At 48.4% G+C, this 27,408-nt stretch overlaps 1 protein-coding gene across 1 annotated transcript in view; it reads left to right on the forward strand.

The window, feature by feature from the left end:
• The first annotated feature begins 12,587 nt into the window (after positions 1-12,587).
• The window catches only part of LOC144368845 (transmembrane protein 132B-like), a 140,645-nt gene continuing 125,824 nt past the window's right edge, over positions 12,588-27,408 (forward strand). Inside the window, 1 exon segment of the mRNA XM_078027882.1 lies at positions 12,588-12,672. Coding sequence (XP_077884008.1) covers positions 12,588-12,672 — 85 coding nt within the window.

Raw genomic sequence — 27,408 nt, forward strand, 5'->3', positions numbered from 1 at the left:
GTTTGGGAGACAACTGAAAGGACATTTTAAATGCTACACCCCAGGGGTTGTAAAGAGCCAGGGAGTGTGTTCAGCTTTGCTCTGTCATGACCGTCTGTGATAACTGCTGAACTCTGCCATTAAAGGAAAACCATATGGGCAAAGCATAAACAAATGGGCATGGCTGTGTGCCAAAAATACTTTATTTACAGAATCAGGCCAAGGGCCGCATTTTGCCCAGGAGAGCTGCTTGCCCATCCTTGCACGTGATCCTCTGCTTTTGCCTCAACAGGGAGGCTGCTCACTCTTCCCAGGTCCTGTTCCTGCATGGGGATGGGGACTTCCCTCTCAGCCCACACAGCCAGTGGATAGGGCAGGCAGCTGCCTCCTGACCTCCATGCCTCCTGCCTGTGGAGGAGGAATCTATCCGGTAGATGCAATTGCCATTCAGAGCACCCCCTCATCCCACCTCCTGCCTCCCCTCTGCTCTCCTCTGAGTCCTGTAAGGAGAGCTGAGATCTGAGCAGGGATTTTTTCCAGAGGGGATGAGAGCCCCTAATTTGCCCACAGATAGGGCCAAGCCTCTGGTCCAGCTTATCTCATAAGAAAGCAAATGACCTTTTGTCCCACTGATGGGCTCCTGTATCCATCTCTCACTTGGTGCCCAAGTGGGAGGCAGGGCAGGGGGCTTCTGCTCTCCTTGCTCCAGCTGGGTTTGGCTAACCAGAGGCACCAGTGGGAACAGGGTGTGAGAAGAGGGTAGGCTGGGCTTTCTGCCTTGTGCCAGCGTTTTCCCACCAAAGGACACAACCCCTCCCTAATGGCTCTGTCCTAGTGACCACTTGTCCCTGTTCCAAGAGCTCCCCTTGTCCTCCGCACTGTTGCTTTATTTCCTTAAACCTGACCCCACCTGTGTAAGTGTCCCTTTATATCTGTCTCCAGGGTACACAGCCACTGTGCATTTCTTGTCTGCCGAAAGGGGAAAGGGGACAGAGCATCCTCTCTAATGCCTGCCTTAATACTGCCTTTGGATCCTGTGGTGGGTTTAATGGTGGTCTCCAAAGGGTGTGTCCACCAGAACTTCAGAGTGTGGCCTTATATGGAAAGAGGATCTTTTTTGCAAGTGCGATTCAGGGAGGAATGGAGATGAGGTGTCCTGGGTTAGGAGAGCCCCTTCAGCCAGCGAGTGTCTATGTGAGTAAATAAAAGGCACACAGATCCGGGGACAGGCTATGTGAAGACAGATACCGAGGTGGAAGCATGCAGTCACAGGCCAGGCACATGGGGTACACCAGGAGCTAGAAGAGGCAGGACAGGAGGGAGCTCAGCCCTGCGGACCCCTGGCTCCAGAGCTGTGAGGGGGTCCATTGTGTTTCAAGCCACCTGATTTGTGGAAGCGTGTTGTAGGAATCCCCAAAACAGCAGAGCTCCCAGCTGACTGGGGTCACCTGGTATCTCTGGGCCAAGTCTGGGTTTCTCACCTAAGGATGGCAGTGTTTTATCCATAGGTGACACTGATGAAGAGGGTCCTTTTTCTTCAGGATACTTGAGCGTTGCACTCCTAGGAAAGACTTCTGTCCCCATGTCAGCCCTGCCATCATCCGGCAGCTGCTGAGCGCGCACCTGGCCCAGCCCAGCCCTGCAGGGAGGACAGCTCTGCTGATGGCAGCAACTTCGCATCTGCTCCAAGACCCCAGTTGCCCTGCTCCTGTTCTCCCCTGGCTCCAAAGTGTCCTTTTGCTTGCTTTTCATTTATGGCTGCATCTCAGGTGGCCTTGCTTCAATTCAGAGTCCAATCCAGGGCAAGTCCCATCACAGGAAGCTTGTCAGCAGAGCTCAGCCGCAGGGAAGAGCTTCTGAGAGTGCTTGATTCTGGCCCTTTACGGTGCCAGGGATTCTCGGGGCTGTATGTCTTTCCACATTAGCAAGGACCCGAAGCAAGGAAAGAAGACTTGTAGCAAGTTTCCCAGGAGGAATTCTGTGGAAGAATATCTCCCCTAGGTTCCATGGGTTTAGGACAAAGACCACAATGTAGGAGCCAGGAAACCCACAGGCCCCAGATGATTTTAAAGCTTTTTTCACATCTTACAGGAATTAGTAGACCATCTACGCATGGTCTGTTTTACATAAGAGTCAGTTCATCTTTTCTGCCCCATCACCCTGAGAACAGTTGGCCCAAGTTTACCTATTAACTAGACTGGTGCATGCCATGTGCCACTGCCACCTCCTCTCCCTACTGTCTGACACCTGTCCTACTGGAAACAGTCACCGAGCCCAGGGGCCTCTCTAGATTGGAGTCTCTGCTTCTCTAACACCTTATCCAGCAAATATATGCTGAGTATGTGAACCAGGCCATATGCAGGGAATGGGGTGGTCAACCAGGCAGGCAGGGTCCCTGCCTCTGCCCTCGAGGGCTTACCACTGTGTAGGAAACAGGGTCCTCATATAATGTGAAAGGGAAGAAACTTCAGCCTCTGGAATGCCATCTGGAAGACTCAGGATGGGCACTTGTGTCCTTCTGTGTGTCCACTTTTATTCTCAGTGGCACGGATCAGGTCCAAGTCTGCAGTAAGTTCCTGGCCCCATGTTAGCTGTGCTTCATGTTCTTAGTGTTAAATGTGAAATGACCCTCCTGAGCTCCCAGCATCCTCCCGACCTCCCGACCTCCCAAGCACTAGCTCAGGTTGCTTGTACTGGAAAACAGACCTCAGTTTTGGACTTGATGCGTGTAGTTAAAATTCTCACCAAGCTGAAACAGTTTAGCAAGCCTCCAAGACCTGAGTCATCCGAAGGCAAGAAAAGTCCTGTGATTTTAAAGTAATTAATGTCTGATGTATTTGAAAAGGTAAATTGTCTTAAAGGAACTGAGAGAGCCTTTTAATTAGGGGAGAGCCTGTGTTCACCTGGCGAAGGGTGATGTTCGCAGAACCACCCTGTTAAGTCCCGTGTCTGTTATGGTAGAATGGCGTAGTTCTGAAGAGCACCTCAGCGGGAGGACTTAGAGTTGGACATTTATCACCTGTGAATGCACTTTCCTCTCTTTTTCAGTGTGATTTTCAAGACAATCGTGGGAAATAGTCATCTCTACAGCTTTTAGGCAGGTAACATCTTGCCCAGGAGTTAGATGTGACAGTGAGGCGTGGCCCCCCTTGTCCAGTGTCATGCGGAATCCCCACCATGGCCAGGAGGTGTGGTTTCCTCTTCTCATCCCCAAGCCTCCAGAGCTGTGCCAGCTCTTTTCCTCTCCTCCTGGCCCTTGTCTGTTCGGAGATCACAGGGTGGGAGACATCTGCGGGTGCCAGGGCCTTGGCACAGAGAGGCCATCCAAGCCAGATTCCTCAGTGAGTCTTTCTACACCCTCAGCTGGCTGGAGGACGTGTCCTGGAGCCCTGCCCAGCACCCCCCTGTCCTTTCGGTTCTTGTCCAGTCTCTGGGCTCACAAAGTCACTTCCCAGCAGACTTCGGGAATGTTCTCTCACACTCTGGGCTATGTCTTCTCTGAGCCTTTACATCCGCTTTGAAATTGACTAGAAGATGTTCCCCCGGGGACACAATTTTGAGAGCCCACAGGAAAGAAAATAGTCTTAAGATACACTTTAATACTCAGAGGTCTAACCTGCTGCACGCACAGGACCCCAAGGGGTACAGTAGGAGTGCTTCTCAGAGGTGGGGACTCCATCAAGTGGCCAAAGGCTGGGAGACCAGGGCTGAGGATAACAGGGGCCAAGGAAGCTCCCTAAGGTGAGGGAGGAGGACACAGGAAATGAGGAAGATTCCCTCCGGGTTGTCACTATGGAGACCACCCAGTCTCCTCTGCCATCTATCGCTGTGCCAAAAAAATGCCCACCAAGTGACCTCCTGGCTGCAAATCACTCACTCAGTAGTCAAAGTCCCTCATAGCAGCCAAAAATGGCCCTACTGTCCATCAACTGGTGGATCAACAAGACAAGGTCACCTGTAGCAGGGCATTGCTCAGCCATGAAGAGAAAGAAGTGGGGCATGGAGAGTCACATGCCAGATGATTCTTTTCATGTGAAAGTCCAGAAGAGGACAGTCCATACAGATGCAAAGTAAATTAGACCCCACCAGGGCCCAGGGCACTGGGGAGAATCGAGGAGTGACTGGGGGTGGATATCCCTGGATTTCCTTGGGGACGTTAGGAATTTTCTGAAATCAGGTGGTGGCGAGGGTGCACACGGCTTTGAGAATCAACCCATAACCACAGAATCAAGCACTTATAAAGGGTGAATTTGGTGGGTATGTAAATTATATCTCTACTTAAGAACAAATTCAAAGCCCCAGGGTTGTGGGTTTGGGGTCCAACACAGGTCACATGCTGACCTGTGGCTCAGGGAGGAGTAGAGAGGGGACTCCTCCTCCCTCACAGGCTTCGTGGAGACGCATTCTGGGGGCTGGATTCTGGGGTTGCACTCACCCCAGGAACCACACTCCTCCAGGCAAGGCCCCTTCACTAGGTGCCATGAGGGATGAGGGTGGTGGTTGCAGACAGAGACCAGGAGGACGGCCCTCCAGCAGCAGGACAGGAAGGAAGGGTGTTCATGGCCTTCTCTGTATGTTTCCAGAGACTTTGATTTTTAAAGTAACCAACAGGCAATGCTTTAAAAAAAAAACTTAAAAAAATGAAAATAAAACTATGCAGCCAGCTAGAGAAGGGTTCCACTTCCAAAGGGCTCGTGTGGTCACCCTGGATCTCCCCATACCCTGCTTCTGGATAAGCACAAAGCCTCCGAATAGCAACCTAAGTCCATCTGTAAGGCTCCATCTGCCAGGGACGTGGTGGAGTCATGGGCAGATGTCTCAGCACACTGAGGACACCTGAGGTGAGGACAGGAGCCCTGGGCAGACTATGGAAGAGTTTTTGAGGAGAGTTAAAAGCAATGTGGGCCTGACTGTGAAGCTCCTGTAGTCACCCAGCTTCTCTGCACCTAAGAAATGTGGTTGACTAAAGCTAGTCCTGGGTAAGTTGCAAGTGTCCCCTCCTAAGTGACTCCACTGGTTTTGGATGCTGGTCACTGTTGGCCAGAGCAACATGGACAAGTTACATTGTAACAGTGCTATGTTGCGTCTTAGTGGTGGGTGAGTTTGAATTGAATTATTTCCTATTAAATATTCAAAATTTAGGTCTTATGAGCAATGACTGTAAAATTAAGAAAAAATGAAATCAAAGTCTTGGGGTGGAGAGGGCCAGTTTTGTAGGATGGCTGAACCTTCTGCAGCTCAAGATGAAGATGTTGGAGTTGGTCTCAGAGAACGGTTTCTTTGACTGGTGATCATGAGGACCAACTGGGAGTAACTGTTACTACTCTCATTTAGACACTGCCTTGTGGCTATCTATCTTTTCTGCCACAGAGACCCATCTCTCTTAGCTCTCCCATATTTTCACTGTGGATCTCACTCCCCAGAAGCCTGTGGTCAGACACCACTTCTTCAAAGGGATCACGGAGAATTTATCCAGCCTTGCTTTTCTGGATGCAGGACATTTTGTAGGGAGCAATAAATGTGGATGCTTGGGCATTTCTGTGAGGATGGGTTACACCCTGGTACAGTAACAAGCAAGTCTGAAATCCCATTGGCTTAAAACGTGTGCTCATTGACTCGCTCAAGAACCCCAGGTGACAAAGGAGCCACCACCTTGAGTAAGGCCAGCCACCACCCACCCTCTCCAAATATGGGGTTCACTGAGAGGCACGTCTTAAATAGCCAGTGTTAACTATCTGCACGAGACACCCTGGTCTCATGTTCTGGAAAGATGGAGCTGAGTGTTCACAACTGCTTTCTCCTGAGAAGCAGGGAATGGCCTTGGGTAAGATGTTCAGATAATGGTAGTTCGGAGAATATGATGATGTATAAGTAGCAGAACAGGGCAATGGGTTAGGGAGCCATTACTCCAGCAATGCTCACTGACCACATCAGCAAAGTGCTCAAGGGCCCCACCCCATCTATGAGTCAGAATCAGTGTTTTATCAAGCTCCCTAGAAAGTGGGTGCACACCATAAGATCTGAGGATTGTGAAGCCAGAGTACATGAGGGTGAACCCCAGCTCTGCCGATTTCCAGCTCTGTGACCTTGGGCCACTGAGCTAAATTCTGAATCAATTATATGATCTTAAATGGGCTTAATATCAGCAGTAATGCCACAGGATTGTGGTGAGGGTGAAATGAGTCATCACCCGGCCATGTCTTCTAAACGGTGTCTGTCACAGGGTAGAGGTCTGCAAATGTGAGATGGTGATGGTGAGGAGGAGAAGGAGGAGGGGCTGGTGGTGGTAGTGATGGTGCTACTGCTGCTGCTGATGATGACAATGATGGTGATGATGAGGGCAATGGGCAGAGACTTCTCTGTTCCCTACCCAGGCCCATCATGGTGATGGTGTTGATGACAGTGAAGCTGGGGGAGATGATGTTGGTGAGATTATGACAATGGTGGCAGTGGTGTTAGTGGAGAGGATGGTGGTGTGACTATGATCATGGTGATGATATGACAATGGTGGTGGCTGTGGTTATGGTGATGATGGTGTTGATGATGGTGTTGGTGGTGGTGGTGTGATTATGATGATGGCAGTGATAGAACAATGATGGTGGCTGTGGTTATGGTGATGAGGATGGTGTTGGTGGTTGGTGGTGTGATTATGATCATGGTGATGATATGACAATGGTGGTGGCTGTGGTTATAGTGATGATGGTGTTGGTGGTGGTGGTGTGATTATGATGATGGCAGTGATAGAACAATGATGGTGGCTGTGGTTATGGTGATGAGGATGGTGTTGGTGGTTGATGGTGTGATTATGATCATGGTGATGATATGACAATGGTGGTGGCTGTGGTTATAGTGATGATGGTGTTGGTGGTGATGGTGTGATTATGATGATGGCGGTGATAGGGCAATGGTGGTGGCCATGATGGTGCTGATGCAGCAAATACAGTTAAGGCACTGCGAGTCACAAGGCATAGGAAGGTACCCTTTGCCAATCCTGCACCCAAATGGAAGAAAGAAATCTATTTTGTGGGCCTTTACCATAACGATGAGAGGAGTTGGGCATCCATCAGTATTGCATGGGAAGTGGGATAAGGGCCAACTGTGGACATTTGAGCAATTGTCCTAAAGTTGTTCTCATAGGCCAGTCACTGACATTCTGGATCTGTCCTTGGGTAGCCGTGCCCATGTTCTTTCAGGGAAGATTAAATTCTACACAGGCTGAGTTTAGGGAGGGGTACCAGAGGAGCATGAGGGGCTGGGGACCTTTCTGAAACATTAAGAAGCTATTACAAAAATGAGGTCTAAATAAGTTACCAAGACATCTAGTGTAGGAACCAGATATACCGAGCACACACAGGATCACAGTGAGGCTAGTGAATGATTATCAATATGGACTTTGAGGCCAGTAGCCTGGGTGGAATCCCAGCTCTACTCCTTCCTCTCTGGGTGATCTTGAATGTGTTACTTCACCCCCTTTGACATCAGTTTTCTTGTCTGAAAACTGGATAGAAGAAGAGCACGTGTTCAGAGACGGTTAACAGAATTACTTCTTAATTAGCAAGTACCTAATAAATGCTAATTGTTACTGGCATCCTCACCATCACTATTAGACAAAATGAACAAAAGATGGAATGTATAAATCTCAGATTCCCTATTAGCAAATGGGATAATAATGTAGGATTGGTGGTATTTATTCATTAGATAAGGGGCTGGGGATACAGAATGAAACAGGTCAGACTTTGTTTTCCACCCAGCCCACATGAAATAGGAGAGTGTGAAAGTAAAGGAATAAGAGTGGACAGTGACAGTCCCCACAAACAGTCCCTCACTGGTTTCTATTTTTGGATGATGTGAACATTGGAACACCTACTGTGTGCAGTGCAGGGGGAAGAGGGGTATGTCCTGTATTCCACTCCCCTCCCCAGCCAGACCAAGGTCCTGGGGTTTGCTCAAAGAGAGAAAAGACATTGCTACAGTTCACATCAATGCTAAACCCAGTTGGGTGCTGGGTTGGGTTGGTGGCCATGACCTGGTTGTGCTGTTTCTGAGAGCTGAATTTAGATGCCATTGATGCTGCGTTCCACCAATAAAACCACCTTGGTTTCCTGAACTGTACCCATGCTCCCCAAGGCTGCCTACCATCCCAGCCTTCCACCGCCCATGAAGGGCACACTCAGAGATGCATGGCTCAGTCCTCTACTTCCTCTCCCAGGAGCCCGCTGACCATCAGCAAGCCCTGCAGTTTCTGTGTCCTTCACCACTCTGCTCTCTACCGAGGTCCAAGTCCCAGGACTCCTGGATGCCCTCAGGAGAGCTTCCTTGGCCTCTGGGCTTCCTCTGCCTCCTGCTACAGGTGATGTGCTTTAAGCAACCTTAGCAGACCTTCTGGAAGGAGAGCAAGGCCCTCCAGCTCCTGGCCCCCAGCCTTTGCCCTGCTGATTCTCAGTGTGAGAAACTCACCCTCCCTTCACCTGCAATCCCTAAAGGTGCACCACAAATACACTCTCCCCTTAGCCCGATCCACGTTATTCAGAACACACATCATTGTCTTTGGGGATGAATTGATTTATACATTTCTTGAGAGTCTATCTCCTCGACCAGAATGCAGGATCTATAAATGCAGGGCCTGTGTTTTTGTTCAAGCTGAAATCTGGGCTGACAAATAGGTAAGAAAATGACAAATGCTTGTTGAATGAATGAATGAACTGTCAAAGGGCAAAACTAATGTTCCCCACTAGAGCTGCTACCAGGAAAAATGATATAGTGTCCAGAGCAATGCCAGCCCAAGAACTTAGAACTTCCTTTTGTGTTCCATTCTTTGCTTTTACCTCTAGAAGGAAGCAGCAGAGTCAGACATTGCTGTTGAATTTGTAGGATGACCAAAGCTGTTTTATGAGGCCAACATATAGCCCTCATTTCCATGTGTTCAGTAATTTATTATGTGTAGGTCTTTTATGTGTAAGGAAATACTGAGCAGAATTAGCAAGTTCTGTCTTTTATTTTATGCAATATTAGCAATTTGGAATTTAAGCACAAACTAAAAAAAAAAAAGATCTGAAATTGCCTCTTTGACTTAGGAAGAAACCTAACACATGTGGAAGCAACAGGTTTCCTTTTTCCAATAACTCTCCTCTCCTATAAATCATGTTAATTGCCTCCATGTGCCCACAGCCTTCGGGGAGCTTTACAATAGCCTTTGAGGAGATTAGTGGTCTCTGCTGTTCCTTATGAAATTTAGAAAAGAATCTGGAAGTAATTTAAATTAAGGAATTAATGATTTTGAGGTTAAATAATACATTACTTAAAAAAATAAACACAGGAAACTCTATAAGCCCATGAACCTCTAGGTTTGCACCTCCATTCCTGTGTATTTACCTAACCAAGATAAATGACCCCATCATCCCTCAGATTTGTTGGATCTGTATTTTATTTGATTGATTTTTAGAAGACAAATTAAATGAGGTCCCACAGTTAGACTTGCAGAGGGGGAGCTCCCTGTTTCCTAGGTCTACTTCTGCAGGGATGAGAAATACAACCTCTAGGATGCTGGGAGGCCTTGGCCTAGTGTGCAGGGTTTTGTTACAAAGCAGAATGGCCACACATTCAGGTGGGCTTACCAGATTCAAGGTCATCTTTCCTTTTTTTAAAATTTCCCCTTCATTTTGAGTGGCTATGTGTTGTGTTGTGGGGGGTTCAATTTCCTCTTGTTTTATTTATTTGCAGGGTGGAGTTCTTAATCCAGGGACCACATCTGGCTTTGCACAAGAAGAGCAATGTTCTGTGCCAAAAGGAAAGTGCCAGCGGAGGGGAGGGGCAGCTGTTGGTCTGCAAAAGAGAGAAGGGGAGAGGAGGCCCCAATCTAGAGCTTTAATTTTTTGTTCCTATTATAGGATAGGAGGGAGAGAGGATGAAGCAGATTCCAATCCCTCAGTCAGAAATAATGGGAGATGTATTTCTCCCTGATGGTAGGAGGCTAGGAACATTTAAATGAAAAATATTTATTCTCCAATGACTTCCAGGCTTAAAAAGAAGACGAGGAAGAAGAAAATATGCCTTTCATTTTAGGAGCCCGTCTACTCCACGACTGCTCCCCACTAGCTGGGCAGTCATTTGAGCAATTACCAGCATAATCCACTTAAAAAGTTAAGTCGCTACTCCCCAGGCCTATGAGAACTGACCTTTTGGGCATGGCAGGCTCCCCAAGCTAAAAGAGAAACAATGAAGCATCATAAACTGCAGCCTGGGCCATAGAATCTCCAGCCCCCCAGCCCCCAGCAGGGAGAGGCTCCAGAACTAGGGGTGCTCCAAAGCCCTGGCTCCATCCCCAGTTTCTCCTTGTGCAAGACTCATATTCCCTTGAAGCTGAATTGAGGGACTTTTCTCCTTTATCAATCAAGGACTTCTTTCTTTCATTTCCAAATTCTTTCCTCCAGGGCGGGCGAAACATAACCCACTTGTCCTTCCTTCTGAGGTTGGTCTGAGCTCAACTAGGGTGAGAGCCAGGAGCCCAGGGAAGGTGGGGACCACCGGGACTGGGGTGCTGTAGCTGGTGCAGGACTGGGCCAGGTTTCCAGTCTCAGAACCCATAGCCTTTCCCCCCAGACACCAGAGGGAGCCGGGGTCCCGCCCTCTAGTTGCTTGCAACTGGTGGAGCAGGAAGCACAAGAGTCCATAACTTGGCAGAGACTGCTCCAGGGTCCCGCAACGCGGGAGAGGGGAGCTCTGGGAAAACTTGAGAGGATGGAGAATAGGTCAGGAAGCGGTGGCGAGGACAGCCCTTCCAGATCCGTACCCGCAGAGAAACTGCTCTTACAGGACAAGCCTGGGGCATGCGTGTGTGGCGGCTGCAAGCTGGGTTTTGTTTTGCCCCCGCCCCAACAGTTAATAAAAAACACATGCAGCGCAACATGCGAACCCAATGGCATGAAAGGATATGCAGTGAAAAATGAGTCTTTCTTTCGACCCTTAGTCCAGTCCCCTTCCTGAGACTGCGGGTGCCTGCTACACCTATGTGCATCTGTGTCCATCTGAGTTCCTGCCCTGCACGTTGCTTTCCCCACTAAATAATGATTCTGGGAGATCCAGCCGCACATGACTTTTAAATCCAGATGGCTCCAGATCTCAGAGCTAAAGCGAGGAATGGCTTGAAGTTGACGCTGGGGTGTGAAGACCACCGGGTCCGCAGTGAGCACAGGAGGCGGCAACTGGAGGGTCCAACTCCATCCTGCGTGCAGGGTGCCTAGGCAGGACACTGCACAAAGGCAAGCGGCTGAGAACACGGTGTTTCGCGGTGCTTGCGTCGCCCCCTGCCCTAGTCTCCTCTCACTTTCCCCGCCTCCAGGGTCCTTCCCTCCCGCAGGCGCGCTCTTGGTCCCCGTCCCCGCCCCCTCCATTCATCAAGAGTCTTGGGCGGGGTGGGGAGTGTGGGGCGTGGCCTAGGCGGGGTGGTGGGGGCGGAAGTGGGCGGGCCCGGGGGGCGGGCCCGCCGGACAGTGGCGACTGTGGCGGCTGCTGGGGAAAAGTTGTCCTGGCTGGAGCGCCAGGAGCCGCGGAAGCTGGAGCGCCGCTGCGTGCACGCCGAGAAGCAGCCGAACGGACGCCGGGGCTGCCGGGGTGTCCCCGGGCATGGAGCAGCCGGCGCCCCGGGCTGGCAGCGGGCGGCAAGAGCGGGCGGGAGCAGGATGCGCTCCAAGGGAGAGGCCCCAGGGCTGGTGGCGCCGCTGTGCGGGGTGCTGAGCCTGGTGTTGAGAGCACTGCTGGGCAAAGGTCAGGTCAGGAGGGAGTCGACAGCACCAGCTATCGTGAAGTTTCACGGAGCCCCGGTGAAGGCCAGACAAGGGGACATTGACAAGGGCGCCAGTCCCATCAGGAGCCCACCCCAGAGCGCCAAGCAGCCCCTTCTCTAAAAGGGTGGATCCAATTTGGCGCCTGGGCTGCAACAGGATAGGTGCAGAAGCTCCAAACCCAGTACCCTAGACCACCCCAGACCCAGTGCTGCCTCCAGGGTGAGGAGGGGGCTAGAGGAGGGGGCACTTTCAGAGCGACCCCCATTCCTGAGTTCCGCAGGGACCAGCCTCCGCTACAGCAGTCACATTGTTGAGCCAGGTCGCTTGAGAGGGGAGCCCAGTCCTTTGAGCCCCTTCCTCCCAGCTGTGCGAACCCCATCCCCAGGTCAGACAAGGGTACTGGGGATCCAATCCCTCTCTGCAACCCCTCTGCAAACGCTGGGTCCCTAGACCCCACGGTGGCTCACCAAATGACTCTTACTAATCGCGCAGCTCACCCAGACACCAGCTTGGCAGAAACCTGGGACTCTCTCCAGGCACCCCAAATTAGGCCTGGTATGTCTTGGGGGCGCGCATGGGGATGAGTGCGCTTCGCTGGGGCTGGCTCGCAGTAGCTCTCTCCCCAGAGGGCTTTTGCCTCTGCCTCCCCCTCTCCTCTGAGCTATAGGAATGACTTTTTTTTTTTTTTTTTTTTTTTTTTTTTTTTTTTTTAGATTTGTGCAAGTGAGCCAAGGTAGGGCTGCTGAAGGGCTCACAAAAGGTAGCTGTTGCTGTAATCACGACCATATTATTATACGCATGTGGGGACCATGGCCTCGCAGGGCGATGAGAGATGGTCCCAAGCCCAGCTGCAGGAGCAGCTGCCCCGCGGGGACAGCGATTGTGGCCACAGCAGCCAAGGGGTCCCGAGGTGTGGTCTGGGAGTGGGGAGAGCATTAGGTGGACTTCCTGCCGCCCGCGCTCTGGTGATGGTCTTGGGTCCATTTGGGTAGCCTCGGTGTGCATGCACAAGTGTGTCCTGAGGCTTTGCAAAGTGGGGCGGGGCTGGCCCCTGGCACTGGCTCTGGGCTGGGAAGAAGTGCAACCTCAAATCTACCCCATAGCAGAACAGAACTCTCCTGCCCAGCTCTCTTGGGCCAGGCTGGAAACGCACTGGTAGAGACAACTTGCCAATGGATGTTAAAAAGCAGAGTTTGCTTTTCAAGTCATTACTTACCACAATGTCTGAAATTCCAGAGGAAGCTGCTTTCCTGGAGGGGACAATTTCCCAGACCTGCCAACTTGGTGTGTTTGTGTTTTACATGTGGTTCCTTTCTCCAGACCGCCCCAGGTGAATGCAGTGGTGCACTTGGAGGGTGTGTGTGTGTGTGTGTGTGTGTTGAGGGGGGGGGAGACTTTTTTGTTTTATTTGCAAGCGCCAACACCCAGAAGCCTGCCCTGAATTCTGCTATTAGCTCGAGGTCCCTGCATTTCTAGCACTCAACTTTCCCCAAATGTAAAGTGGTCATTGGAAATGCCCTTCTCTGCATTTCTCACCTGGGTCTTTGGGATCAAAGGACTTAATGCACAGAAGGTGCTTCCTGGAGGGCTCTGTATGGCTGGGTTGAGCCAGAGCAGAGCCCTCTTTCCCTTTTCTGCCCTATGTCCTTGAGAGGTCTGAATCAGGTGAGGACTTCAGTTGTGTTTTTAAAACAAGTTGTGGGCTTTTCCTATTCAAAGCCTGCATTCCTGGTGTGTGTGTGTGTGTGTGTGTGTGTGTGTGTGTGTGTGTATCTGTGTCTTCTACAGGATTTCACTTTTGATTTGGAGTAGCGATTGCTACCGACATGCACATAGAGGGGATAGGAGCAGCTATTTAGTGGGCATACAGAGCCAGGACCAGCAGTGGACGGGGGTGGGGTGATGAACATCACAATCCAGGGGAGTCCACCCTATAGCAAAGCCACCTGCTTCTGCCTTGATGTGGTTGGTGGGCTTCACTATCCTTGCTGTAGTTTCACAGTGTGTGTGTGTGCGTGTTTTGAGGTCTGCGAGGGTCTGCAGTTCATCTCCTGCAAAACGTTTTTGCAGCTCATTTCTCATGATCAAAAGCAGCCGTTCAATCCATCCTCACTTCTGATTCCTCCACACTTGCTCCATAAGAGCAAATAAGCCTTCTTTAAATTTGTGCTATCAATAACAACAACAACAACCATACTCTAAGTCTTTCTCTGTGAGGATCTACTTGCTGACTTCTGGAATCCTTGAGACCCACTGGTCAATGTTTAATACCAACTATATGTTTATTTTATGGATTGAGAAGCTTTGCAATTTGTCAGGGCTCAGAAAATACATAGTGGTTCTTAGAAGTTTCCATAATTAGAATAGTTTTGAAAGAAGGGAATCTCTTCTTAAGATTAAGAGGAGCGAGTTGAAGCAAAGTATCTTTGAGCTGGGGGGTTTGATACCTTGGGCCCTAAAAAGCAGGTGGAAGGCAGGTGGCACTCAGAAGCTCCTGAAGGTGGTTGGTCACCTGTGATGCACTGTCAAGGTTATGCAGGACAACAGTCTGTTTTCTGAAATCTGGGGACTAAAAATGTTTCAAGAGCTAGGATTATGGATTTCTTTGAATGGCAAGATACAAAGTAGAGACCAGACTGCACATGCCTAGCAGATGCCTTTCCGTGCTTGGCTCACAGTGGTGCCTTTCTGTGGTGCCCATGGGTAAGCTGCAGGAAAAAAGAGTCTCTGTCAAAGATCGGGGCGAAGACCCCACAGAGCTGAGCTGCACTTCGGAGCTGGCCATCCAGGAACTTAAACATCCACTGCCAGCCAGACCCTTGCTTGGTCAGCATTTTGGGAATTGGGGGTTTCTGAAAAGGGATTTGGGGCCTGTTGCAAGTGTGAGAAGGACCAGGAGGTCACTGGGGTGGGAGGTCCTCCTCAGCTTGCTCAGGGTCCCACTGGCACCAGGGAATGAGCTCACCTTGCCCTGCCTATGCTTGATGTGCACACAGGACACTGAGCACAGAGGCTCATATTTTCACCCTTTAATCCCTTCCCATCCCTCATGGTGGAACTCCTGTGGCATTCCAGCTTCCTGGAGCTTATTTTGTCTTCCTGGAAGCCATTCTGATTAACTGTCTGGCTCTGGGGGGCCAAATCTCTCCTTTAATCCACAACCCTTGACTAGTGCTCCCAGGTCCCACAGCCTGCAAACAAATTCCAATTTGCCCAGATAATATTTGCAAACACCAAAATAGACTCCCGACATTTGAAAACAGGGGAAGTCACATGTACAAATCAGGATTTCCATGATATATACATCTATCAAGGCATCTTGTTGCGCTCCGTAACTACTTGCAATTTTATGTATCAATAGAAAAGATTGCATTCTTAGTTCACTAGAAGTTACATGCAAAAATGCTATCAGATACTCTTTTGGTTTCTGCCAAGGAGGTCCCACAAATGATCTTTTTTGATCCTGAAAAAAATAATCAGCAATTCCAGCTTCCCTTGAAAGTGCACGTATCCTGCTATCCCCAGCAATGTTCCCATGTGGCTCCTTTGCACCCGTGTCAGCAGGTATGTCCCTCTCTGAAGGTGCTTATGCACACTTCTCTTTCCCAACTCACCTGTCTGGTCCTCATGACCCACTGTACACTTGATCACGAGAGTGGCAAGAGTCAGGCAGGGAAGAGCCTAAACTCTCTAGTTAGCACTGGCAACAGCGTAAGTGGAAAAGAAAGCCTCTGGATATTAGTCTGCAGGCCTGAAGAACAAGGTTAATAAAAATGAGTCCTTGCTGTATTAATTGGAGTAAAGGAGAATATTACTGAATTAATGAAATAAAGGAATGGCTTATTGACAGACATTTTTACAACCATCTACTTCGTTTAAAAGCTGGGTTTATTAAGGTGTGACTGCATAGGGTGAAATTCACCCTTTCAAGTGAGTTTTGACAAATGTACCATCCTTGTGCATTGTACAGAGTGTAAATGTGGCACAATGGAGGTATAACGCATTTCCATCAGCCTCAGAAGCTCCTCTGCTCCTGGGTAGTCACCTCTCTCCCCCACCCCAGCCCCCAGCAAACCCCCTTCTCTTTTTGCCCCTGGACTTTGGCCTTTTCCATCAAGCCAAAAAAAAAAAAAAAAAAAAAAAACAGGTGGTGCAGTAAACATGCTGTGAACATTCACAAACAGGCTTTTAACATTAATGTATTTTCATTTCTCTTGGAATTTCTAGGCAGTTTGGTGATTGCACTGCAAACTCATTTTAAAATGTAGTTTGAATGTTTTTCATTCTTTCTAGGCTGTGGATAAATGTCACAGCTGTTTTGTATCTTCATCAGCACTTGATATTATCATTTTGTTTGTTTGATTTTGGTAGATGGCCTGTGGGTATTTTGTTGAGATTTTTAACTTCACTCCTGACAGAGGTGAGTTTTCTTACTTGTGTTTAATTGCCATTCTTATTATTGGCAAAATGTGTTTTTCAAACATTGTGCCCATATTTTACTGCTTGTTAATTTTCTTATTATTGACCTTTGAGGATATTTTGTATATTATGGCTGCAAGCTCTTTATCAGATTTTGTTTTACAGACATTTTCTCCCATTGCATCTTTGGAGGAGCATAGATTTTAAATTTTAATGAATCTAGTTGATTTATCTTTTCTCTTAATGATTGTATTTTTGGTGTCACATCTAAGCAGTCTTTGCCTAACTCAAGGTCAAAAGGATTCTATATATTCCAATTGGTATGTTTGTTCTCTTAGCTACTGAGAATGCTTATATCTCTCAGTTTAGCTTTGTCAATTTAAATTTTATTCTGCCAACTTTTGCTTTGATTATTTCGAAGCACTGTACCCTCTGCATTATTATGTCCTTTGGTTGAATCACATCACTTAGTATAACGTAATGCCTCTCTTTATTCTTGGACATATTCCTTGCTCTGAAGTCCATTTCAGATATTAAGGGTGGCTGCCTCAGCTTTCTTTCAAGTAGCATTTATGTTCCATTTTTTCATTTTAGTGTTTATCTTCAACCTTTGCAGAAAGCACACAGTCCCAACGGAAACCCATTCACTTTTTCCTTCAGTCTGACAGTCTTTGTCTTTTAATCATTGTGTTTAGACCATTTATATTTAATGTGATTATCCATAGATGTACATTAAGAGCCAACATTTTGCTCATGGGTTTCTTCATGTCCCATCTGTTCTGTATTCTTTGCCCCTCTTTCTTGTGTCTGATTTTGGACTAGGTGTTTTTGTGATTCCATTTTATCTCCATGATTGGCTCATTACTTAGAGTTCTTTTTAAGTTTTAGTCATTGCCTTAAGGTTTACAAAGTGCATCTTTAATTAATCAAAGCTTATATTTGAGTTATGTTATATACAGGAACCTTGAAAGCGTATATTCCCTGGGATTTTTCATGTTCATGTGATTTTTTTTGAAGCACACACCCTCTTAAACCATAGGTGTGGCTACAAGAATTGTCAATTAGAGATTATTTGTGCATAATTATAAAAAATAAAAATCACACTTACTTGGCTTGCACTTGTTTCTGAGTGGGCACTTCTGATATCCTTGGAATAATTTTCCCTGCAGGATTTTATTCTCTCTCCTACCTGCATAGTGAATTCTCTCGTTTATGTACCCTAAGGATTGAGAAGTTGCTGCTTTCAAGGAGAGAAGACAGGTGATGTCCACTCCAGCTGTCAGGGGAGTTAGCAAAGTCTCCGAGACAATGAGTTCCAGCTACTCTCTGATGGGATGATTTCTCCTCTTCTGCAGTACACACACGTTCTTTAATTAATGATCTTCGTATAGGTGTGTTTGGACCGTCACACTTGCAGATGGCTGGCTCCCTAGAGCTGCCCCAAGGTTCTGTGTAGAAGATCCTCTCTTCTCTCTGTAAAACACTTCTTTCTTTCTCAGCAAACTTTGTGCACTCAGTAGTGGGGTGAGGGTTTGCTCATGAATGAATGGGGTGGGGGGACCACAGTCTGTGTCAGAGAAGCAGAGACTTCATTTTGAGCCTCTGTTCTGCCGGTTCCTGAATGAGTTGGTCAGAAATCTTTGGTTGTTAGCAGCCAAAATGTTGGAGGGCCACCTAGGAAGGAAGTCCTCAGGGATGGGGAGCTCACCATCACACTGCAGGCTGGAGGGCCAGGTTTCCTGAGAGGAGAGCCTGCCTGCTCCAGGTCGCTGATGCCTGCCTTCTGCAGGGCACCCTGACTGGATATGGGGCTTCAGTCATTTTATTCACTTTTATGCTCAGTTTGTAGATTCCAGAGAGAAGGAAGCTCACAACATTGCTGAACCTTAGAAGTATCTGGAGAATTAAAAAAATATAAATAAAAATGAAAAACACCAATCCTTAGACCTGCCCCAATGTGGTTGAGTGGGGGATCTTGGTAGCAGAGCAGGGATTGGGCGAGGGGAGGGTGGATCACTTTTGATCCATTTAAAGATCTGCGAGGGCTTTTAAGGTACAGTGGGGTGTTACCAGGTCACATAGGTTCTTCTCTGTCTAGAAGAGACAGCTTGATGGACAGTCCCCCCCCATTTCCTATCCAAGGAAAAAGGAGAAGTGCTCTTACCTAAGAGGCCGGGTGGTTGCTGAAGGCAAAGCCCAGGACGCCCTTCCCACTGCCCCGGGCCTGCTGGACAATGAGGACCGTAGTGGGGGTCAGCAGAGCCCCACTGTCAGGTGCCCTTCGGTCAGGTGAGGCAGCTCCTTGAGAACAGTGAGCGGGTGGGCTCGCACTCCTGGTGCAGTGTGTGTGTCTTCCAGGGCTGTGGCGCCTGGCAGGGACCACAACAGGGTAGCTTCATGCAACAGCGAGGCCCAGGCTCCAGACTTGGCAGACTGTGTGTCTCCCAGGGGGATCCACAGTGCCTCCTCCAGCTCCGGGGCTCCAGGGGCCTTTGGCTTCTGGCTGCATCTCCCCAGCCGGTCTTCTCCACATGTCCCTCCTCTCTGTCTTATAAGGACACTTGTCATTGGATGTAAGGCCCCCTCTCCTCCAGATGGTCCTTCTGAGATCTTAAACTTAATAACACCTGCCAGGACCTGCTGTCTCAGTAAGATGCGTCCACAGGTTCAGAGAGGATGTGCCAAGGCCCTTTCCAACCTGTGCACAAAGTAGGATTCAGCAGGGAAAGAAGAGCACACCATCAGAACAGTGAGGCCGCAGATGTTTACAGCTAACCAACCTCACCAACTAACTGAACGGCGCGCTGGGCGAGGCCAGAACAGCGGGACGTTGGGTCGGTGCAAGGTGGTCAGTGCAGGCCCACACAGGGCCCAGATGTCCCTTCTGCTGCAGCAGCAGGCACTGCTGGGCCTGGCCTCTGGGCAGTGCTCTGGACACTGTCCCCAACGCCTCTCCCTTGGGCTCCCAGAGCCACCCCAACATAGGGCAGCTCTGAGTCTCTCGGGGTAGCTCTCTTTGTCCAGTTCTGCATCTTTCTTGCATCTTTCTTGCTCAGCTGGTCACTGTGGCCCTTCACTGTGGTTTGTTTCCTGCTCCTCCCTCACCATCCCAGATGTTGTAGAAATGTGGATGCTACCCCACCCACTTGGGCACATGAAGAATCACTAGCAAATGTTTGAGATGCCAGGGATTCTTGCATTCACAAAATAAAGGGACTTTAAGGACACTTTACCCCCTTCAAGACATGTGCACGCGAACACATGCCCGTACACAAAGCTAACAGTTTCTGGTTTTATCATGAAATTGCTGCTTAGTGATCATTTCAAGAACAAACAAACAAAATAGCAAAAACAAAAAACCTCACAGTGTAACGAATAAACAAAACCCAGAAGTCTCACACCCTGTAAACTGGGATCAGCACTGCCAATGGGGATTTGTTGCTATTGAAAACAGTGAGGTTGTGTTTGAGGCACTGGGAACAGCTTACCCCCTCCTTGCCTGATAGAAATGTTCTTGGAAGGTACACAAAATTTAGTCTTTTAGTCCTGAGTCCTTTAGTTGAAAATGCCAAAAGAACCTACCTTAAGCAAACCATATCAAAGCCAAAATGAAAAACTAAATGTTTTAGCATGGCGTAACTGAGACATCCATGTGGGCTTCAGGCATAGTTGGATCCAGGAATCATGCAATGTCACTGGATGATGTTCCTCTCCCCTCTCAGCTTCTCTGTCCTCTGTGCTGGCTTCATTTTGAAGTGTTCATCAGTATCACTAGCAGCCGGCCCCACTCTTACATTCTTTCCATGCTCCCCTCCTGGAGTCCCTGCCCTGGGTGAGGGCAGGGCCCATAGAGTGATGGGAGCCTGTCGAGCGGCTCGCTGCCTAGGTCACTCAGGACAAACTCGAGGGAAGCTCCGTGGTTTGCAGTGCAGACTCTCTGATGCCTCCTGTAGTGAACAGGACTTGAAGAGGCCAGTGAGTCAGGAGGGCTAGCTTGCCCACATCCCACCAGGAACACATCAGGGTGGCCCTTCTTGGGCGTGGCCTGCTCAGCAGGGATTCTCTTCCTTGGCCTGGCTGTCCTTTGGGAAGCACCTGTCCTGAGACATCGACAGGAGATGTCTTGGTGCCTGTGACATCCTGAGAAGCACCTGGAGCCAGATGCGTGGTGGTGACCACGGAATGTGGTTGCGGAATGTGCTGGAAGTCTAGATGGTGCGTCAGCTTTTGTCTTTGCTACTGTGAAGTGAAGCCCTCAACAGGGAAGTGGCCCGTGATGACACCACAAATCCACTATGTTAAAACGAAGCTCAGGAGATGGCTCAGGTTATTTTCTGACCACTGAGAGGCCACAGCCTGCAGTTTCCAAACCCTGCTCCTGAGGAGGCGCCTTCCAAGCCAAGCAGTGAGCAACGCAGAGGGGGTTCCTGGGGTAAGACGGGTGAGAGCTGAGAGGCCGGGAGGGCCTGGGCCCTGGGGAGTGGACAGGAGCATGGAGGAGTCCGGGGGCAGCAAGGATGTGGTCCGAGGGGCCTGCAGTCTTGTAGGGCCAGAGAAGGAGCTGGGTCTTTTTCTGTGAGCGGTGGGGGGTCGCTGGAGGGCTTTGGCACTGGAGTGTCAGGCCCTGGTTTACGCTGAGCAGTGGGCATGGATGGCCAGCCACTGTGTGGCAGAGGGTTGGTAGGTTGGAGGCCATTGCGAAGGTCCAGGCAGGATATAATGGCTCCCAGCTGGAAGAGGGGTCGCTGCTGAGATGGAGAGGTCCAGGGGTCACTTTCAGCCCGGAGCCCCTGGGCTGGCCTCTCTGGTCACCCTATGAGGAAATCACCTGGGGGTTCTGGGCTGCACCGTGGATTAGAAGTCTGGATACTCAGATGCATTTACTGCCATCAGAGGCCCCTGGAAAGTGGCCTTCAGGACTAGGGAATGCTTGGCCCCAGGCAGGTTTCTGAGCATCAATCACTTGACCTCAGCTAAAGTTTTGGGATGTGTCATTTCAAAGAGCTGACTCTGTGGCTGTTGTGATGTGTTGTCTGTCACCGTGGAGATGGATCATGCTTGTGTGCTAACAGGCAGAGTGTGAGGACAGCCTCTGGTGGAGGTCAGCCGAGCTCTGCTGTTCAGGAAGTGCAGGGTTCTCAGGGGCAGCTGCCTGCTCTCCATGGTCCCGGGATCCAGCCCCCTCAGGTCCTGCCTGTGGTCCAGTGGCTCCCTGAGAAGCTGTTACTCCAGGGCCTAGTGACTACGAGGCAGTTGTGCTTGCAGGACAAGAGCAGGGGAGAGCAGGCCCACCTCCCCAGGAGAGCCTTGGCTGCCTCTGCTCTATAGGAACAGGCACAGCCTCCCTTGGCCCTCCAGGAATCTCCACCCCCATTGCCTTGGTCTGAAGGACCCACGAGAAATGTGGGTCTGATGGAGGCCACTTGGCTGCGGTGGGGGATCTTATGTTTTGATAGTCGCTAACTGACCGTGTGGGGTTAAGCATATTTAATTTTGTCCTATGTCACATTTTCATTTTGTCCTATGAAAATTCACATTCTGCTAAAAGTAAACCTTGTGGCCATTAAGCAAACCCTTTCAAATACGCTAGTTGCTCATCACTCATGGAGTCTGGACAGGAGCAAGAGAGAAAACGAGCACCAGGAAGGGCACTGTGAAGCCTCCTGGGCTGTGACGGGCAGGTCTGGGCACAGCTTCCTGGACTCCAGGTGCCCTGGGCAGGCGCTCTGCAGGGATTTGGGGTGGTCTGGGATCCTCCAGCAGAGGCCGCTGGGGGACAGGACATGGCCTGGAGGGCAGGTGACAGTGTCCATCCTTCATCCTCACCAGTTTTTGAAGCTTGATTGAGCAAGGAGCTGGACCTCAGACCTGCCACAAATAGGGTTGGCTGGTCACTGCCACCAAAAGGTGTGTAGAAGGAGCTGACCTTGGTTCCTTATGATGTCACTGTCTGATGCTCTCAAATACTCGCCCACACATCCTCCTCACACCTGGTGTCTGTGCAGAAGCAGGTGAGGGGGTGGAAGGAGAGATGGGCTGATCCCTGAGAGCACAGAGCAGGTCGGAGAGAACCGTGATTCTGCAGCGCCCTCCCAGTGCTTCCCAAGGCATCCTGCTTAAGTTGGGTGTCTCCACCCTCAGAGATAATAGTCCACTGATCCCACTATTGTTTTCCTTTAACCATCTGGATATTTTTATATGCCTGTCTCCTGGCTGTGAATGAGCTCTTACCCATAAAATACGATTTATAGTGCCATTTTGTGAGACATCTGGAATTTGTCACGATTGGTTGTAGTTACAAAGACAATCATGTCAGTTCTCTTCACTCCAGAAACAATGCAGGTCATAACACCATAGGTGACTTATTCAAAGTACTGAAACCACAGACAATGACCACAAAAAATCTCTGCCAACCAAGAATCTGTGTCCAGTGAAAAGAGTCTTCAAATCACTGAAAACAAAGACCCAGGAGAGTTTCCTGGAGTTTATAACAAGTGGAAGTAAAATACATGGCAAAAAACCCAGGCCTTGGGAAGGGACCTGCAGCTTGCATGGAAGAAACAGAGTCTCGTGACCACAGGGGCAGTGGGAAGGTGGTGGGGACACGCCTATTCATAAGAGGCCGCGTGGCGCTAGGCTACCTGAAGATGAGTTTGAGAGGGTCTGTGTAGAGGTTAAAATAGGCCCCAGAGGATCAGTGTGGAACAGAGGAGGGTGGCCAAGAAGCCACAAGAAAGAGGCATGGATACTAAATAGATCATGTAAAAGAGTGACAGAATGGGACATCGGTGGGAAATGGAAAGATAAGAGGAAAATGGCAGTTTTCATCCAGATGTATCAATAATTACATTAAATGTAATTGTATCCAACCTGCAAAGTTCAATACACTTAAGCTCTGTTAATAGTTAAATACAATTAAGTGGTTGAATAAAATTAAAAATCAAGAATCTTCAGGATGGAGAACAAGGGAACACCCAACTACGTTATTAACAAAATACCATAAAATATGTTAAGCATAGTAAGACATAGATGGGTCAAACCTAAAGAATGGAAGAAGAACTACTTCTAACATGAATCCTAAGTAATGAAGTGATAAGTTAGTGTCAGACCTTGGGATATTGCCAGAGATTATAAAGGAAAGTTCATCACGACAAAAGGGTTGAGTTCATCAAGAAAGCATAATGATCTTTAATCTGTGTGCACTCAATAACAATCTTCAAAACACACAAAGAAAAATAATTGAAATAGCAGTAAAGACATCTATAATTGTAGCTGGAGGTATAAGCACTCCTTCCTCCTCCACTGATAGAATAAACAGCCAGCCACTCAGTAAGGACCCACAGAACCAACTTACTCCAGGAAACTGAGATGAACCCATATCTACACACCATAAGTGATAGCAGGCTAGCTTCTCCTGTCAGGAGTGCTTGGGATCTCACCTAAGACAGCACACTGGGCCATAAAATAGGCCTTAATAACTTTAAATAGTTTAAAAACTATTCAGAGTTTGTTTTTGATGTACACAGAATTGAAACCCAGAAAGATAGCTGTAAAATACCTCAACATTTGGTGATCAACCAGCATATTTCTAATTTACCCATGAATTAAGAAGAAATTAAAAAGTCAAAATATTTTTTGAAGGAAATCAAAACTGCAGCATGTCAAAATTATCAGCACTTATACTTCTAAAATATATAATAAAATTTCAAAATATAATTGAGATTTTAGAGACATCATAAAAAAGAAATATACCATGTTCATAGACACTTTTTTCCTCTTGAATTGACCTAATGGATCATTACACCAGATTAAAATCTCAGTAGGGATTTTTTTAGAAACTGACAAGATAATTTGGCAATTTGTACAAGGCCTACCAACCTGGAAGGTATGAAACAGTTTTAAAAAATGAGAACAAATATGGAGGATGTCTAGTTTGCTTCAGTGATCAAGATTACATGGTATTGGTGTATGATAGGCAGATCAAACCAGTGATGAGAAATAGAGCCCTTCTCCTCCACGGTCACTTGTTTGACTCTGAAAGAACCAAGATTAATTAATGAAGAAAGGATGTTCTCTCTAACAAATCATTCCAGATTGACGTTTGTATGAACAAAATGAGCCCTGACTCTTATTTCTCACCGTAGACATTAAACTAATTCAAAGTGGCTCAGAGGCCCAGGTATAAAACCTAATATGCTAAATATTGTGAGAGAAAACAATTGAAAATCTTTCTGACCTTGAAGTGGCCAAAGGTTTTATTTGTTGTACAGAAACAAACAATTTTTTTTAAAATTGCAAAACAGAAAAACCAAAACCAAACACAAACCTTAAATAAAAAACAAACCTTAAATAAAAATCTGACTTTAAGTAGCATTGGAACATGGATCAGCACTAACAATGTTTACTCCTCCGAATCTACCTACAGTTAAGGAAAAAACATGTAAGATGTGGACCAGAAGAAATGCTAACCAGACGTGTCTAACAAGGGAGCTGTCTGTTCCAAGATGCTATCAGGTTAATTAAAAGGGAGATAAACCATCAGTCGAAGAGGGGTAAAGAGTCAAATAAAAGCTTCACAAAATTCAAGATGAGCGGGAGACCAACAGACGTGAGGTTGGACGTCAGCCTGGTGGTCATCATCAGATCAATGCACCTTAAGGCAGCTGCAGTCCCACTGCCTGCCACTAGGGGCAGCAGGTGGACCACAGCCAGCTCTGGGGCGCCTGTGCATGACCAGACCTGGGGTCCTTCCTGGTCACGGCATCACAGGCGTGGGACACAGTGTTGCAATTGCTTATGATGCTAAACACAGCCTGCCTATGTGACCTGGTGGCTCCACACAAATGCTCCGTGATCATCAGTGTTAGGAGTTTGAGAGAGTCCAGCTGTGGTCAGCTGATGGTGCATAAATGAGGTGAAGCAGGTCCCTGCAGTGGGCCACTCCTCAGGAATGACGAGACCAGAGCCAATACCAACTCTGAGACACTTGAGAGGACATTCTAGGACCCACACATCTAATTCATGGACAGAAAGCAAACCCTTTTTGCCTGGAGCAGGGGTGAGGGCCATTTGGCTAGGCAGGGGCAGAAGGAGCCTTGCGGGATGCAAGTCCAGCTTTCCCACAGTGTCCATGGGGCCCTGGTTCCCGGCCCCTGCAGATAACAAGACCCCCCAGATGCTCAGTTCCTCATGTGAAGTGGCACCGATTGTGCCCCCACCCTCTGTGACCCTCCCGCTTTCAATCATCCCTAGGTAACTTACAATGCCCATTGCAACCTAAATGCTATTTGAACACCTGTTAGGCTGCGCTATTTATGGAATAATGATAAGAGGAAGGTCTGTCATGTTCAGTATAGACAGTGTTTGTGGGATTTATTTTGACCCGGGATTGATTGGCCCCAGGGCTGGGAACACTCAGGCACAAAGGGCCAATCATGTTCTCTATTGAGTTGTCATGGTGGTTACGTGTGTCTGTGTACTTGTTAAAAACCATTAAGTGGATGTAATCTTAAAACAGGTACATTTCATTGTGCGCAAACTATACTCCCCAAAAGCTGGTAGAAAAATAAACGATGTGACATTTTGGTTGAAGTCAAGTAGATGTTAAAATGTGCCCCAGGCTACCTGCACTAGTAAGATTCTTGAAAATCATGCTGAAACAGAGAGCTCTGTCTCCACTGAAAGGCGTCCTTCAATGTTAGGGAGAGGAAGGCAAAATCAAAGCAGGGGCTGATGTGGCTTTGGTGGCGGGGAGGGTGGGAACTCAGTCTTCCTCTGTACCATGGGGAGGCAGAAGTAGGCAGATTCTCCTCTGATGTGTCCTTAAAATAAGAAATGCTGGTGACAATGTGGGTGTGGGGCAGGGGGCCATTAATTGATGAGGCCCCTGGAGAAGAGACAAGTCATCCGCAAACTGGGAAAGTCAGGATACCTGAAAATAGCCACTGCCCACCTGCCATCTTGGACATCTGCTGAAAAGTGTCCCCTATATTTTGGAGGTGAGGTCTAACACATCTCTAGCTCACCCAAGAACCTGTTTCAGCCAGGAACCAAGAGGCTGCTGACCCAGCAACCTGATCTAAGCTGCCCCATGGGTTTTATTCCCACCAGTGTCACCATTGTCTCGGGGTTTTCCTGTACCTCCACCTGGCCCTCGCCTCACAGAGTGACTCCTTTTTGACATTCTTGATCTTTTGTCCTGTTGGTATGTGACTATAGGAGCTTTAGCTGCATCTGAGGTTGGCTGGCTTTGTTCCAGCAGCCGTTAGGCCTCAGGGAAAGTTCTCTTGGCCTTTTCCTCCTGAGTGTAGACCATGATCACAAAATGGCTGCTGCACAGGTAGACACACTGTATCTACAGACTCACAGTGTCTCTGTTCCTGACCATAAGAAAGGTAAAGGAATAATGGTCTTTTCTTTATCAGGAGTCGACTCAAATGAATTACGTATGCCACATTCTCAGCACGAAGTACTGTGTTGCCATAAACACACGTTCAGCCTCCCACAGACGTTCATCTCCTCATGCATACATATGCAAAGACGTATGTCATCTTGATTTTCAGTCCTGTATTTCCATCCCTGTACCTTAGAAAACCTTCATAGTGGTCCTCTTTGCACACATACTTGGGTTTGAAGCCCTGCCTGCCCCTAGATGAGTGGTTTATCCAGGAGACTTAAGTCTCTGAGACCAATTTAGACCAATCCAACTTATCTCCTGGGGTTGGTGGAGGGAAAACTCTCCCAGAGATCAAGGTCTTTCTAACATCTGAACAAAATGGGTCTTGGTAGCATGAAAAGGGGGGGATGGATATTGGGAGGAAACACGAGGATCCGTTGCATGTGCTCGGTCTACCTACCTACCTTAAATTAGAGACCAGGGCAGCCATGCTTTTTTTGGACAGGATGCATTTAGCTGAGAATGCAGCATTTTGTTTGAGGTTTAGCTTGAATTCATTCATTCATTCCGTGAGTGTTAGCTGAGTACTTACTACATGACTGAAACGGAGGATGCTGCAGACAGTGATTGAATTGCTAAATAAGTAACCTCAGAACTTCCTATGAGTGATATGGAGGGGAAGAAACCAGGGCGGCTGTTGGGACAGTGATGGACTGTTTGGTTCACTAATTCAGGAGTTTTGGTCAGAGAACAGAACCTGGGGTGGTGTTTGAGCAGATCCTGAGAAGGACCTGGCTCTGGGAAGAGCTGGCAGGTAAGGAGATGAGGAGA

The sequence above is a fragment of the Ictidomys tridecemlineatus genome, chromosome 2 (genome assembly GCF_052094955.1).
Source record: "Ictidomys tridecemlineatus isolate mIctTri1 chromosome 2, mIctTri1.hap1, whole genome shotgun sequence".
Classification (NCBI taxonomy): Eukaryota; Metazoa; Chordata; class Mammalia; order Rodentia; family Sciuridae; genus Ictidomys; species Ictidomys tridecemlineatus.